General features: G+C 55.4%; 1 protein-coding gene across 3 annotated transcripts in view; it reads right to left on the bottom strand.

Annotated features, from left to right (window-relative positions):
- Window positions 1-2584: 2584 nt before the first annotated feature.
- The window catches only part of PAX7 (paired box 7), a 107413-nt gene continuing 94544 nt past the window's right edge, over window positions 2585-15453 (bottom strand). For all 3 annotated transcript variants that reach the window (XM_043445911.1, XM_043445913.1, XM_043445912.1), the window contains exons 8-9: window positions 13302-13548; window positions 2585-6512 (exon numbers count right to left, since the gene is read on the bottom strand). In XM_043445911.1, coding sequence (XP_043301846.1) covers window positions 6397-6512; window positions 13302-13548 — 363 coding nt within the window. In that variant the 3' untranslated portion in view covers window positions 2585-6396. The remainder of the gene's footprint in view (window positions 6513-13301; window positions 13549-15453) is intronic.

The following is a 15453-nucleotide window of genomic DNA, read 5'->3' as shown; positions in this document are numbered from 1 at the left end:
AACATTCAAGGTAATGTCCATTCTCTATCAGGCTGGCTATGGTGAGTCTTGAACATGAATATGAACAAGGAAATATGTACACCTTTGGTGTTTTAAGCCACCGAGTTTTGGGTCATTGCTACTGCCTTCCAGCCTGTTATCGTGTGACAGATTTTAGCTCCACCTGAAGGAAGACGGGGAGTAGCTTGTCTACAGTTCACACAGAGGGCGCCTTGAACCAAGGATGGAGCTTCACCTGGGACAGCACATTTGATTCATTCCGGGGGGGGAGTGGAGGTGTCCGGAGGCCTGAGTGCAGTCTCCTGATGCCCCTTGCAGGTGAGTCCCTGCTCCCTGCCCCGGACATTTACACGATCAGGAGCAGGAGGGATTCTCTGTGCAGAGTCAGCCAGTGCCAGCCTGGGGAGTGGATGGGACGGAGTTGTGGGAGCTGCATTCTTGGGAGGACGAGACATTCTAGACTTAACTTGGCAACAGACAGGATTATACTCAGAAATCCTAGTCTCTGTTCTGGGTTTCCTCCCATCTCAAGGATCCATTTACCTCCTGCCTCAGGAAACTCTTTCCTTCACTAATAAATTTTCTCAAGGAAAGGCTGTGAAACTCACCATAATGTGTGCCTCACAAATGAGACAGGCATAGAGACGGCTATATTACGCAGCACTGCTGTAGCAGAAGCTGACCGGTACTCACTTGTCTGTTAGTAATAAATATCCATTCTTCCCTTTTCCCTTAGGTACAGAAACCTGATTTTATTTTGGATATTAAGTATGTGCCTGGGTACAGGGCTATGTCTCTCAGCTTTCTTTGGGATACCAACAAAGGTTGTTGAGTGGGATCCCAGAAAGCTCCCTAAGAGGGGGTCAGAGAGCTTTCTGGGGGGGTCCAAGGGCAGATCTGGGTCTGAGGCAACTTGGCATCATAAACCGAGCGTTTAGCAGTTTGTGCTGCTTCCCGAGCACTGCTGATGGACAACTCCTAGCCACCTGGGCACGCTCCAGGCTGCTTTGAGATCAGCCTGTGGCTCAGTTTATTGTCATGGTAACCTGGAAGATCTTTAGATATCGCCAAGTCTGCTTTTTAAAAAATATATGGAAATAGGGTCTTATGGGGAGAGAAAAGTGTCTCAGGACCCACAAGTCATATGCAGAGGTCAGAGGTAGAACTTGACTAGTTCTTGACTCTCCCCCGTATCTTCCCAATTTACTGAACAATTGCTCAGTTGGGGTGGCAGGTAGATAGGCAGACAGACCTGAGGTGAATTGTGGCTGAGAGCCTGATTCTGCCATAAGCTGCCCGGATTCCTTAGGGGGCTGGTATAGACCTCATCGCACTGCAGGGATTCTATGTAGAGAAGGATGCCTGGCAGCCTTCCGACTGGTCTGACCTTGGGAAGAGAACTTGGCTGGAATGGGTGGACTCAGGCTCTTCCTTCGCGTGCACGTTACCAATCCTTCATGTACATTATCTCCCCCAAACTCCTCCAACTCGCCCCCTCCCTGTTCAGATGACCCATGTAAACCGGCGCCCTGGTTTGACACGGGTGCCCTGGTTTGGAGCCAGAGGAAGGCGTGTGGAGTAGATGAGGCTGGTCCTTGCCTAGAGGCCCTTTGACTGGGCTGGCGCACCCGTCTCCTCACCGATGTGAGCTGCTGCTTAGGGCTCACTGCCATTCCTTTCTCTGCAGAACTGCCCTCAGCCCACAGGGGCCACTTTAACCAGAGGTGCTTGGCCACATAAACCCTTTACCCACCCATCCCATCCCCAGGCACAGCCAGCAGCCAGTGAATGACTGATCTGTGCAGCAAAAATCCCCTGGTATCAAGGTGAGGCGAACTCTATTCTCCGATTCTCAGTCCAGAGCTCTCTGCAGGACCAGGTTAGGGCTAGACTCCAGCCCAAAACCTCCTTTGCCCAGCTCCTTCCCCTTCTCCCATCCTTCTTCTTTCACTCCCTTAAGCAGGGCTCCCCAACTTCCTGGATCTAATGGCTGATGATCCGAGGTGCAGCTTATATAATAATAACAGAAATAAAGTGCACAATAAATGTAATATGCTTGAATCGTCCTGAAATCATTCCCCCTGCCCCAGTCCCCCGTGGAAAAATCGCCTTCCATGAAATCAGTCTCTGGTGCCAAAACAGTTGGGGACCACTGCCCTCAAGGATTTCTCTTGAAGGCTCTCCAATAATTCACGTGCCCCCCAAATCTCTCATATCAGGCTCTGCTTGAAAGGCAATAAGTAAACTTGTGAGCTGTCTCCCACCTTGCAAATTCTGTATACTGACACTAGGAGAGACCACAGAAGGTTCTATGTTTAGTGGCAGGAAAATTCTGGTGGAGAGAACTGAGGTTTCACCAGAAAGATGCGTCCACTGAACAAACACTGATGAAGCTTTTGCTATGTGCCCAGCATCTGCTTAGCACTGGGAGACCTGGTGGGGCGCAAGAGAAATGTTATTCCTACCCCCAACACACACTCTCTAGATTAGGTCAAAGGTCTTCTTGACTGCCCCTCAGTCCCTTTTAAGGGCAGCCGCATGCACATGGAGATCAATTGAGTATGTGGAACCCTGGAGATGCTTTTCATTTCTTTTTAATGTATATGTAACAGTTACGCCTGAGTTACAGAGGAAGCGCTTACAAGCAGGTAGTTAAAGCAAATGCCAGTTTCTCTTTCTAGTCTACTACTCCATATAGCTGAATAAATTATGGTGCGATTATACTTAAACACACAGCTTTGCGCCCACGCGGACACCCCACTCACACTCTCACGCACACACACTCACTCCCACATGGAGGAAAATGGCTGTGAGTCAAACACAGCAGCAACCAAGTTGCCGTCACTAGGAAGAAGGAATGATCTAGAGTGCTATGCGGACAGTTCCCGGGTCGGGATTGGCCTTATCCATACACAGATGTCTCTGAGCTTTTGAAGACAGTGGCTGGAGGACCCCCGTTTGGCCTCGGTTGTGGCGCCTCTGCGGGAGGGGAAGGAGAAGGTCAGTCAGCCTCAAAAAGCATCCAACAGTGAAGGGCGCGCTGGGGGCTTGAGGAGCGTATCGGCCTGAGAGAGGCCCCAGAGTATCGTGTCTTTTTCGGGCCATCGTGGAGTTTCCCAAGTTCCTGGATCCACATCTCTGAATGTGCTGCCTGCCCCATGTCCAACAACACAGGATTTCGGTGGCGTGATCAGAGGCACGAATCTGCCATGTTCTCAAGCCATCACCAGATGGAAAATCTGACCTTCTCATTTTCCTTCTGGGCAAACCTCTCTCTCGATTAGTCTCTCCTTTTCTTTCGTCCCCCCCATCTCTCTCCTCCTTCACGTTCCTCTGGCAAAAGAACGGCAAATGTAAATCAAGGAAAACATGTGAGTAAAAAAAAACATAGCTTGGTTCTTACACATCACTTTTTTTTTTCATAGCAAGAGAGAAATACCAAATGAAAAACAAAGCAACCAAAATGAAAGAACCCAACAAAGCCCGGAATGTATAATTTGAAACACACGATATGCAGATATATCCCTACAGATGGTCCCTGGCGCTAGCACGACACGCACCGTGGGGGTTTCCGTTCCTTTTTTTTTTTTTTTAAGTATTTATATATATATTTATAAAAGTCAACTTCCTATAAACGAACAGCACATCACCACATTTCCAACTAATGTACAATGAGTTCAGAAGAGGGGCCCCATAGGTAGGACCAATAGCTACTTGTGAGAAGTTGGAGGAAGTATGTTTTATTTTGCTATGGACTCTATTTACAGGGCTGGAGCGGGATTGTTTCTGGGCCAGCCTCGCCACTGGGATTCAGACCTTTCTCAGCCTGTGGTCAACCCTCAAGAGTTGGAAGCTTTATAATTCTCATCCAGTATCATCTTGCCGGTGAAGCTGCAAGCTGCCAACACCAGACGGAATTTTACAGACTGAGTTGGTTAGACACATTAATACACTTAGGTTTTAGGAAAAAAAAAACCTGTCAGGGTCTCTTTCTGAGGAGGGTGGGGCCTCTGGGAGAATAAGTCCCATTTTCTACTAAGATGGTTGCTTGGGAGAACTCCAAAGAAGATGGATGTAAGAAGAAATCATTTGGTTTACACCCATTTTGCCATCGGAGGCAAATATTTGGGATTGGTCCTAGCATTGGAATGTCACTTCCGGGGGCGGGGGGGAGCTGGGTGGTTTTGATGTCATCAGCCTGAGATCCCTGCTGCTCCCAGAAAACCTAGGGTATAAGGAGATGCAGAGGATTGCTGAGACCGGCTTCCAAAGGGGAAGACTGACCATTCAAGGAATGTGGATGAAGGCTGAAGGAAGAACTGCTTCCTGGCTATGACAGCTACAAAAACACGGACCGGGTCACCAACAGACAACACACATCCTTCCTTTTTCTCCAGAGCTTGAAGAGCCCAAAGTCTCCGCCTTGGATGCTCCCGTTGAAACTTTGGCTGAACTTGATGGGCCACACATGTCTGGGTGTCCACTGCTACCAAAGAGTCTGTTTGTCCCCAGTTAATCATAGGCTCCTCGAAAACCAGAGATACAGGCCACCTTGGTCATGGTCCAGGACAGGCCTGAGACTACGGAGTCTGAAGATGGGAAGTAGGTGAGAGGGTCTGTCACAGAGGTGATGTCCGTGCAGGAATGTGTCCTAGTATCTTGCCAACCCGGCTCCCCAGTAGTGAGGGACGCAGGTTGATTCCCAAAGCGGCAGCCTTTCCCTCTGGGAGTGTCCTGTGAGCTGAGGGCGAGGCGTGAGTTGGGCAAAGAGGGGGCGCCGGGTGCCCGGGAGGGGCCAAGCCACCTGCTCCGGTCTGCGCAGACTCACTGCCGTGTCTCCCGTCTCAAGTGCCTCTGACCCAGCAGTACCTGATCAGGTGATCCACGTGTAGATCGTGATGATGGTGATGAAGATGAATGTAATTTTGATCAAGGGTGAAGGTGGTGAAAAGCTACAAGGGAGGCCGTAGTCAGGGGCTTGAGCCACTCCCCTGAAGGTCTCAACGTGTAAAGAGAAGGCAGCTGGGGAGAGCCACTGGAGTGGCCACGGAAGATGACCTTGCCCTCTTCTCCAGAACCTTTGGGGCCCCTCTCTGCCCAGGGGCCGTGGCTCAAAGACTGACCACATCTCCATGCCCGGGTGTGCTGGGTCAGAAGACAGAGCCATCTCAGCTGAGAATGGGTCAACACTGAAAGATGCCAGTCTGGGTGGGACAGGGACATGCCCCTCCTACCCCCCAAATGCCAAGGGGACTCTGTGGTCTTGTCTGTGGGGCAAGCAGTCCCTGATGATCCAAGAACCCTTCTCTAGAGCAGATGGCGGCGCCATTCCTAGAGGGCAGGACATTCAGGGGATGGACCCGGGTCTCTGAAGGAGGCTTTGTGAGAATTCGAAGCTCCACGGGGTGTGGACTTGAAGGCAGACCACTGAAGCCTTTGGCAACCAAGGTTTGCCGCCCACAAGCAGGGGAACCCCGGCTATGAAACCCTCCTCAGCCTGCCTCGTCACCCACGTGTCCTCAGGACTTGATGTCCTCCCCCCCGCCATCTGATTCAGCAAATGAGAAAACTGGAGGGTCTGTGTGCTCCCCAGACCCCACACGGGGTGGGCAAGGTTGGAACCAGGGCATCAGTGTTAGAGCCTAAAGCTGCTTCCGAATACCTGGCCTGGGTCCTGGGACCCTGGGCCAGCCCACTGCCAACAAGCCCCACCCATGTGGCCCTGCCCCCCTGACTAAGCTTCTTCCTGGTCCCCCCAGTCCCCTTGCTTGGGCGAGATTTCCCCCTTCAACCTGGCAGAGGTGTGTGGAGAGGTCCTGAAGTCCTCAGAATTCACGGATAATTCCTGGGAGCAGCCCAGGGCCAAGGTCCCCACCTCCTTTGCTAAGAAGGACGCGCTGTGGTTCAGGCCCTGAGCCAGAGACCCACCCGGGAGGGCTGGCTCCCAGCACTTCTGCCGAGATCAGCCCCATGGGCTCCACCTCTGTCCAGGGCACCTGCTGGCGCTGGGGTCAAAGGGCTGCTGGACCTCATCCCAGGCAGCATCCTCCTTTGGCTGCCCAAGGTGCTCTGCTCAGGGTGAGCTTTGATCTTTGGGTCTGAGATGACAGAGCCCATGACAGAGTTTGGCTGGGGCAAGACAGCGGGTTGATCAGTAGACCCTCCAGTGGGGAGACAGAAGGGGCAGACTCCAAGGGGGTCACTCCAGGTCCCTGACCACAGGTGAATGGTGGGCAGGATGCCTGTCTCCAGAGGGCTGGCCACAGGAAGGGAATGGACTCCTTCCTTCCCTGGCCTCCGGGGACCCCAGGGTGATGAAGGGACTGAGGATGGGAGGTCAGGGGCCAGTGAGGGTTAGGCTGGGGACTTGGGCTGGGGCAAGTCGCCCCAGGGGCCCTAGTAAGCCTGGCCGGTTTCCACAGGCAGCAGTCCCAGCACGGCCGAGTGCTCCCCGAGCTTCATGCGACGCTGTGTGGACAGGCTCACGTTTTTGGCCAGGTAATCAACAGCAGCTGGGGAAAAAAAGAGAGACTCCTAGAAATTGAGGTTCTTTTTGCCTGTTAATTCAATCTGTCCCACATCTATTCATCCATCCATATATCCATCCATCCGTCCATTTATCAATTCACCCATCCGTCCTTCTCTGCATCTACCCATCTCTTCTTCCATCCATCCATCCTCAACCATATCTTTATCCATCTATCTGTTGTCCATCCATTCTTCAAGCTGCCCGTCCACTTTTTATCTGTCTGTCCACCTGTTCACCCACCCACCCGCCTATCCATCAATTTCTTCATAAGACTCTTTCTCTCACTTCCCTTCCAATCATTCAGCAAATATGTGCTTCCCACACTGTTTGCCCAGCTCCCCTCTGGGCTCTGTAGGAAAGTACCTAGGGTATCCCATCGTCTAGTGAAGAACTGTCCCTTTCCCCAACACGCCTCTACCCATCCCTGTTCTGAGGCACGTCCAGCGAGTCCCCTGGTGTCCAGGTAGTAGTGAGGGCAAGGTCCTTCTGCCTTTTCTGGACCCTAAGCCCAGCTCACGGCTGAGGCAGAGCAAGACCTCTTACTCAAAAATGAAGGGAGCTTCTGCCAGGGAGCTGAGGGGTCCATGCAGGAGGAAGGGCCAGGAGCCTGTAATGCAGGGAAACGAGACCTGCAGCCTTGCCAGGTCTGTCACCCAGAGGAGAGAGATGAGAGTCTGTGGGCGTATATTCACGCGAGTGTGAACCATGGAAACAAGCATCTCCTTGGAGTGAGGGACACGAACAATACTTGCACTTGTCCGTGTGCACGGACACGGGAGAGGTGTGTGCACCCGCGTGAGGTGAACAGTGGGAACACACGTAACTGCACAGGTGAGCCCACCTCAGCCAGGTTCACGCATCGGGCGTGTGCAGGCATGCCCACTTGTGTTCTGCGCCGACTCTCCTCACCGTGCCTGCCTGGGGCTGCAGCAGAAACCACCCTGGACCAGACAGTTTGCCTGGCATGTGACCGAGGCCCCTTGAGGCACAGACAGGCTGCCTCCTAAGCCAGAATTTGCAGCTCTGGCCGATCCTACCTTTGAGGACCCCTCCGATCTGGCGGCGAGAGGAAGCTGGAGAGAGGGCTCCCCTCACCGTCCCCTGCCCACTGAGGGGCCCAGTAACACTCTCCATGCCTTCCCAAAGTTGCGGGGCCCCTGCCTGGGGTGGGTGGGTGGAGCTGGCAGGTGACGGCATGGCTGGAGGGTGAACAGGGGGCTGAGATGGGCTGTGTCAGTGACTGAGCTCCAGGGGGCCCTACCGCCCGGGGCTCAAATGCCCAACATCCGAACTCTGCACCTGTCAGTGCTCGGTGTGTGACCGGGGAAACGCCATCTCACCTTCCCAAGCCTCAGTTCCCTTGTAGGATAATAAAAGCACCTGGGCTGCGGGTTACTGTGATTAGATGAGAAAATGTATACACAGTGGTCAGTCAGCTCCACGCCTGGTGCTGGCTGGATGGATGAGGGTTCCTGGGGCTGGGGCGCAGTGAGCGGGCATGCCCTGTGATGGGAGAAGGAAGGACAGGGACAGTGAACCAGGCCACTCAGGCTCCCGACGACCTCCGGCTCACCTGGCTTTGGGCAAAACACTGTCTCTCCAGCCCTGCTTCCTTGTCTGTAAAATGGGGAGAACAAATTCCAGCTTCCTCAAGGGCTGTTTTAAGGACCAAATGAGACAACGTGCTTTAAGATGCCTGGCACAGGGGGATCCGGGCTCCGCTCCCTGGATTCCCATAGGATATACGCATGCCCTGGGGCCTTACTGGAGGCCTGGCTTCCACGTCCCTCAGCTTCCCACGCTGAGCCCCCAGGTGTTGCCTCTAAGCTTACTCACCCTCCAGACTCCTAGTTGGTGGGGCAGAGTGGTGGTGGCCCACCTCACCCTTGCCTCGGGTCTGGCCCTTACTGTGGGTGAGGGTGAGAAAGCCTCCCATCTCTGGTCTCACGGGAACCCGGCAGCTATGACCACACCATCTCTACTACTTGGGGTCTGCCTTATCTGGGTCCCAGGTCTCGCCCAAGAGGAGGCCATGTTGTCAGAGTGGTAACAGGAAGCGGGGGGCAGGGAAGAGTTAACATTTCCCCAGAGCTGGCTCTATGCCAGTCCCACTGTAAGCACTTTACATGCATCATCTCACTTAATTCCCCCAATACCTCTGTGAGGCTGGGATTATTACCATCCCCATTTCACGGATGACAAAACCGAGGCCCTGCCCTGAGAGGTTGCATAACTTGAAAGATCCCAGGGTTCCTAAATTGTGGAGCCATAATTCAAATGCAGGCAGTCTGATGCTAGCTGCAAACCACCCCTGCCAGCTCTACGCAGCAACCTCCTGCAGAATCATCCCTGGTCCCCACACAGCCTTCAGAATGTATGGAACACTCTACAACCCGAAGCCTGGAATGGCCCTGTTCTCTACTCCAGGCAAGGTGAGGGACTTGTCTAAGGGCTAGCTCTTCCTGCAGGCGTGGCAGAAAGGTCTGGCTGTGAATAACGATGATGGGAACTGCTAAGTGCCAGGCATATCTCATCTAATTCTTTCAACAGCTCCATGCTTTAGGTTGCAGCTGTTCCCATTTTACAGATGTGGAGACTGAGGCTCAGGGAGAGCCACTGGCCCAGAGGCACATGAGCTGGAGGAGTCTGAGTTCACTCTGCTTGTTCCTCTGGCCACTCTGTCTCTTCCTCTCTGGCCTCTCCCTTTCACCAGCCATGGCCCTGCACGCTGCAGGTACTTCCCCAGGCCCTGTTGTCAAGACAAACAAGGAAACAGCAAGAAACACCAAACTTTATGGACGGCTCAGCTAGCTTCAATGGCACCCGTCATCCCGCAGAGGCGGCCTCTGCCCGGGGTGGGGCCGGGGTCCCGCGAGGGCAGGGCTGTGACACTTCCCATCACAGCCTGTCAGCGGCCCTTCCTGTCCCTCTGTCTCTCCGAGCCTCCCCTCCTCTGCCTCGTGCCCGAGTCTGGGCTCTCAACGTCTCAAATTAGATTAATCAGGAGTTGGCAGGAGAGGTGGTGGCGATGCCAACCAGTAAACAAGCCTCAGCCGTCAGCGTCTCGTCAGCCGGCGGCCCCAGAGGAGGACCCTTCTAGACACAAATTCTTATTAGACTTGTCAGATCTATTAAAATTCTTTTCACACTTCTGCGTTCTATCAGCCCCATCATTAGTACGGCCCTGGCCTCTGGGAACACCAGGGCCATATTAATCTGCCGTGCGCCCTGTCCCTGCCCCCCTGCCCCCACTCCCTTTAGGGACAGGAAGAGACAGACAGATGGACGGATGACGGCAGGGAGCAGGGCAGGAGGGTGTGAAGTGTCCCTGGGAAGAGGAGAGGACCAAGGAGAGGAGGTGGACTCTCCTGCTTTAGGGTTTGGTCTACCTGACCCCAGGCACGCCTGACAGTGATGCTCTCCACGGTCAAAGGGGCGGCCCTGTGCGCCGGGAGAGGTACTGTTTGGTGGTCCCAGCCAACCTCTCTGGGATCCCCTTTCCTCACCTGCCCAGAGGGAATAACCCACACCCTGCACCGCGTGGTGGTGAGGATGGAGAGCCAGACCCACAGTAGATGCTCAAGGAACGATCACATATCCGTTCTTGACACACGCACATGTTGTAAAGTCATACCCTGAAGCCATTATAGACAGAGAATAGTGAATACACACAGAAATAAACCTCTGTCCATGCACAGACACATGTGAACTTGTGAATAGGACTCCACACCCAGGGCTAGTGTGCATCACTCCTCAACATCTTGCACAAGTTTGTGGTTTGACTCAAAGAGAACTAGGTTTGACGTTAGGAGACCTCACTTTCTGTGTGACCACGGGGAACGTTCCCAGTCCCTCTGAGCCTTAGCTTTGGCGTCTGTAACCTGAGGACAAATGACCTGGGGGTTTTGAGGATTACACGAAACGAAGAACATGCATTTCACCCAGTGCCCAGTGGGCTAACTCACGCGCAGAACAGGTGTGGGCAGATGGCAGCTGGCCCTGGGCATATACAGCATGGCTTAGAGCATGAGGCTGTCACACATGGACTTTGGTGAATTCAGCCGCCCGTGGACGTGGGGAGGCGGGCAGTGGGAATCCCACGTGTCCCTGGGCTGTCCCAGGGTGTCACAGCTGAGGGGGATGGTACCGTGGGAAAACATCAAGACAATGGAACCGAATCCCTGGGCCCCCATTTCACAGATGGCAAAACTGAGGCTCAGAGACACGGGTGACTTGCCCACAACAGGTTGGTGGAGGGGCAGGCTCTCCCTCAGTCCTCCCCTAGTGGAGCCTCTGTGGGCTGGGTGGAGGAGAGTGGGGTCTGAGTCAGATTCCCCTGGGGAAGGGCTGGAGGAGGTGGCCCAGAAGGAGCTCTGAGCAGCCCCTGGCGAAGCCAAGGGAGGCAGGGTGGGGCTGGAGGGGGATGATTCGGGGGGAGCTGGAGGTTGGAAGGGTGAGGGGTGGGGGTGAGGAGCAGGCAGGGAGGAAACCCGGGCAGCTCTTCCCCAGCGACGGGGAACAGAGCTCCCTTCTCGCCTCCCGGGCCCTTTCGCTTTTGATCCCCCCTCCCTCATGGCCCCCATGCTGACTTTGGGGTTAATTTTATTTCCGAGTTGGGCAGGCGCCCCTGGAGTCGGGCACGGGCTCCGGGTGTGACTAACGCCCGCCCCGGGCCGGGGCCGCGGCTGCCTCTGGAGCCACGCTGAACTCTTTATCAAGAGCATGTGTGCCCCGCTCCACGCCCGGGAACGCAGGCTGGGCCACGGGGTCATGCTGGCCCCTCTGCAGACACCGCCGTGCCCGCGTGCGCACCCAGCTCTCAGACATGCAGGCACACACACACACACACACACACACTCACACGGACACAGTCATACACACATCACGAGTTCACACCCAGAGGCACACCTGGATCCCAGTACAAACACTCAAGCATATCCATACCTGTTTGTACACTGCACATACATGGACTCCAAATACACTCGCTCCAGCATACGTACACAGCAAACACACGTGTACACATGTACACACAGCCACACACATTCCGTATTTACACACAGGCACACATACATACACTCCACAGCGCAGGTCAAACACACAGGCGCCCCCCCCCCACACTGAGCCACATGAACACGTCTGAAAGCACATTTCCACACACACATGCATATATGCTATGGGCACATATACTCACATGACCAAACGTGTACATGTGTTCACATACAAACCACACACACACAATATGCTCACTCACGCTCACACATTTAATCATCATGGGAACACACACACTGTGTCACTCACACATTCACGTATGCACATATATGCGTACTCACTGGGACACAAAACGTGTGCACTAACACGGGTGTGCCAAAACACACATCACACACACACACTGCCATGTACTCCTGACGTGTGCATTCGCGCTCACCTAGATACACGTACGTGAACACACGCGTCCACAGGGAGGAGGCCACGAACACAGCTGGGAGGTGGAGGCCCGCACAGCTGGCCCGCATTTAGCCGTGGAGGCACGGCTGTGTGAGGGGTGGGGTCAGGAGGCCGAGGTCGGGGGCCAGGCCGGGGCTGCGGAGGGGCAGCGAGGGCCCTGGGCTGGGAGGTCACACCCTGTTGCCACACGCCCTTCTGATTAGCTTGACACCAGCAGGTGACGCCTTGGCCGGGGGCCGGGCAGGGGGCCGCGGGACCTCATCCCCACCCCGGCCGGCGGGACGGGCTCGGCGGCCGCCCGGTCCACCTGGCAGCTGGGGGCGCCGGCCCAGTCTGAGGCCCGCCGTCTCTGCTCCAGACCAGAGGCCAAGAGCGTGGCGCTCCGGGCGGGCACCAGAGACCGGCTCACAGTCTGGGGAAACCAAAGCTGGGGTGGGGGGTGGGGGAGAGAACTTAAGACACAGCTCTGCCCTGTTGTGGGGGTGGGAGAAGGAGAAAGGGGCAGGGTCTGTGCCCTGGCTCCCCAGCACTCGGAATGTGCCCGGTGCAGTCGGGGAGCTGCATGTCACCTTCCGATCTGATTTTCTCTTAGATTTAAGCCTGTAATTTGCTTTAATTTAGTGGTTGGGACGATCCCTTGGAGGAGGCAATGGCTACCCACTCCAGCATTCCTGCCTGGAGAATTCCACAGACAGATGAGCCTGGCGGGCCACGGTCCCTGAGTCTCAAAGACTCGGACACAACTGAGCGACTATCACGATCACATTCACAGTGACTGAGAAATTTTTCAAAGTATTTGGAACAACTTGAGTGTGTAAACCTTCTTCCTCCAGTTGTAAATTTCACGAAACAAAGGCAGACCGAGTTTTTCCAGTGAAAACTTAGTAACTGAAGGAAAACGGTCTGGATTTCAAAAACAGTCTCTGAAGAAAAGAATGTAAAAAAGTCTTACTCATCATGTCATGTGGATTACGTATCGAAACGATCATCTTTTAGATATACTGGGTTACATAAGAAATGTTAGTAGAAATCATTCCACTTGTAAAAGGTGGCCAGGAGGAAATTTTAAATGATACTGGAGGCTCATATGATGTTCCTACGGGACAGCAAGGCTCCGAGCCAAGAGGAGCGTGAGTGCCGGGGTCCGGGGCTGTATCATCTCAGGACGGCAGTTCTGCCTTTCTGAGCCTCAGTTTCCTCACCTGTGAAATGGGCGCCCCCACCCAACACCACCTCACAGTTCTCTACAAGTAAGTGGGAGGCCCTTGTCGGCGGGGGGAGCGTCGGGACAGGGAGGGGAGGGGGGCCCGGGGCGGCAGGCACTCACTCTGGCCGTATTGGCCGTACTGGTAGCCGGCCACGGGGTCCACGCTGTAGCCGGTGGTGCTGTAGGTGGGCGGGCAGTAGGACTGGGAGGTGGGCAGGCTGTCTCCCGGCTTGATGGAGTCCGCCCGCTGGCTGCAGCTGGCCGAGATGGAGGTGGCGGAGTCCAGGCCGCCGTGCAGCGGCGAGATGGAGAAGTCGGCCTGCGGCTGCGGCGGCACCGCGCTGGGGTTGCTGAGGATGCTCATCACCTGCGGGGAGAGCGTCAGGGCAGGGCGGGCGGGCCCCAGGGCGGACCCTGCGAGGCTAGCAGGGTGCAGGGGCGGTGCCGGGCTGGCCTTGCACAGACCTTCGCTGGAGTCTCTCCCTTGAGGTCCCTGCAGCCTTGAGATCCTCCGTGTACCTGGCTTACTTGCCTTTGTGGGGAAGACGGTCAGGGGTGTGTCCGGCTAAATGCCGGCCCAGGGAGCATCCCTGCATTGAGAGCTCTGGGGGCAGGGCAGGCCCCGCTCCCCTCTCTGTTCCCAGCCCGAGGGGCACCCTGCGCTTGTCTGCTGAATGAATGAATGCATATATGAATGAATGAATGGACCAGCTCATTATGTCTCTTCCGTCAGACAGGGAGCTCCCCTAGGAACTGCGTCTCCCCGTCAGACTGGGATGCCCCCATCTTCCGACACAAAGGTTAGAGACTCTGGATCTGTCCAGCATCACCCCGCAGTCCTGTGCTAGGCCTACTACACTCTCAGCTTTGAACGTCTGCGCCTACACGGCCAGTGGTTCCAAGTGCTTTCACAGATGTCTGTGACATGGGCATGACAGAGGGCACTTGGGTGGCTCGGGGGTCCAGCTCTTGGAGAGAGGGGAGTAAAGGTGGCCGGGGAGGGGAGGGCAGGGGCCCGGGGTGACCTGGCCAATCCAGAGGCGAGCAGGGGGAGCGGAGGGAGAAGCAGTCCTTCTGGACCTGACCTGCTGGGTCACCCCCAGTGACCTCCTGGTAATGCCACCTTTTATGGGAGGGAGACCCCGGGCCCAGGCAAGGCCCACCCTGCTGACAGCCTGCTCTGCACTGAGCTGAAGGGCCTCGCTGCCGCCCAGGCTGGGCACACGGTGGGCTCTCTGATGACCCCACCCGCCCCCTGGGGAGAAAGCGGACTCTGCGCATTGGAACGGTGAACTTTTGGCCGACGGGACACCTGGTGAAAACTTTGACCTTCCCAGGTCTGACTCAAACCTGCTCCAGGGGCGAGGCATCACCCAGACAGAGGGCACCGATGTGGAATCCTCAGGCCAGGGCCAGATCCTGAGCTCCTCCACGTGCTAACCTTTAGCCCCTACGACCACCTCTATCCTCAGAGCGTGGCTGAGAGGCCGAGACAGGCTCTGCACGTGGGACGTGCTCAGCCATCAGCGGCCCCAGATCCTCTAATCCTCCTTATTTTTCCCTCCTCTTAGCAACAGACGCAGTGTGACTCTCCAGTGTAGAGCCCCCCAGAGACGTGTGGGGCGGAGTCATGACACCCATTTCTCAGATGTGGAAACCGAGGCCCACCCAGAGCTGCGTCTTCCCCAGATCTCACAGCGGGTGTGCCAGGGCCTGACCCCTCTAGCCTGATGATGTCAAGTCTGACTCTCGAGGATGGGTTTTAGACATGTGACCACGGTAGAGGTTCTCACTCCAGATGTGGGCTCCCTGGAGGTGTGGGGTGGGATCCCAGACCCCCGGGGGGGCCTGGCTCCTCAAGAATGCCATGAGCACAGCCTCCCCTGACTCTCCCCACAATGCACCCAGCATGCGCCTCTCAGCCTTGGGGGTCACCCCTCCTCTGTCCTTTCTTTCCTCACCCCACCCCCAGAGCCAAAGTCAAGGACACAAGGTCTTCTGTGGCTGGACTTTGTCTCCACCACAGTTGGTGAGGTTTGGGTGGGATTTTGCAGGTTATCAACCCAATGAGATGCAAAAACACAGGTGGATCTGGGTCTGTTGTTTCCTGACTGTTGCACTGGGGTCCTGGGCCTGAGGAATTTGCTGGGTGTGTGTGTTGGGCGGTCTGGGGACACACTCAGGAATCTAACACTGCCCTGGGGTGAGGAGACCCGATTCTCTTCCAGGTTGCCTGTCAGTTTCCCAATCTAGATCTCGCTTCCATCTAAAT

This window comes from Cervus canadensis, chromosome 24 (assembly GCF_019320065.1).
Source record: "Cervus canadensis isolate Bull #8, Minnesota chromosome 24, ASM1932006v1, whole genome shotgun sequence".
Classification (NCBI taxonomy): domain Eukaryota; kingdom Metazoa; phylum Chordata; class Mammalia; order Artiodactyla; family Cervidae; genus Cervus; species Cervus canadensis.
Note: the sequence above shows the minus strand (reverse complement) of the source record. Positions and strands in the feature narration are given on the sequence as shown.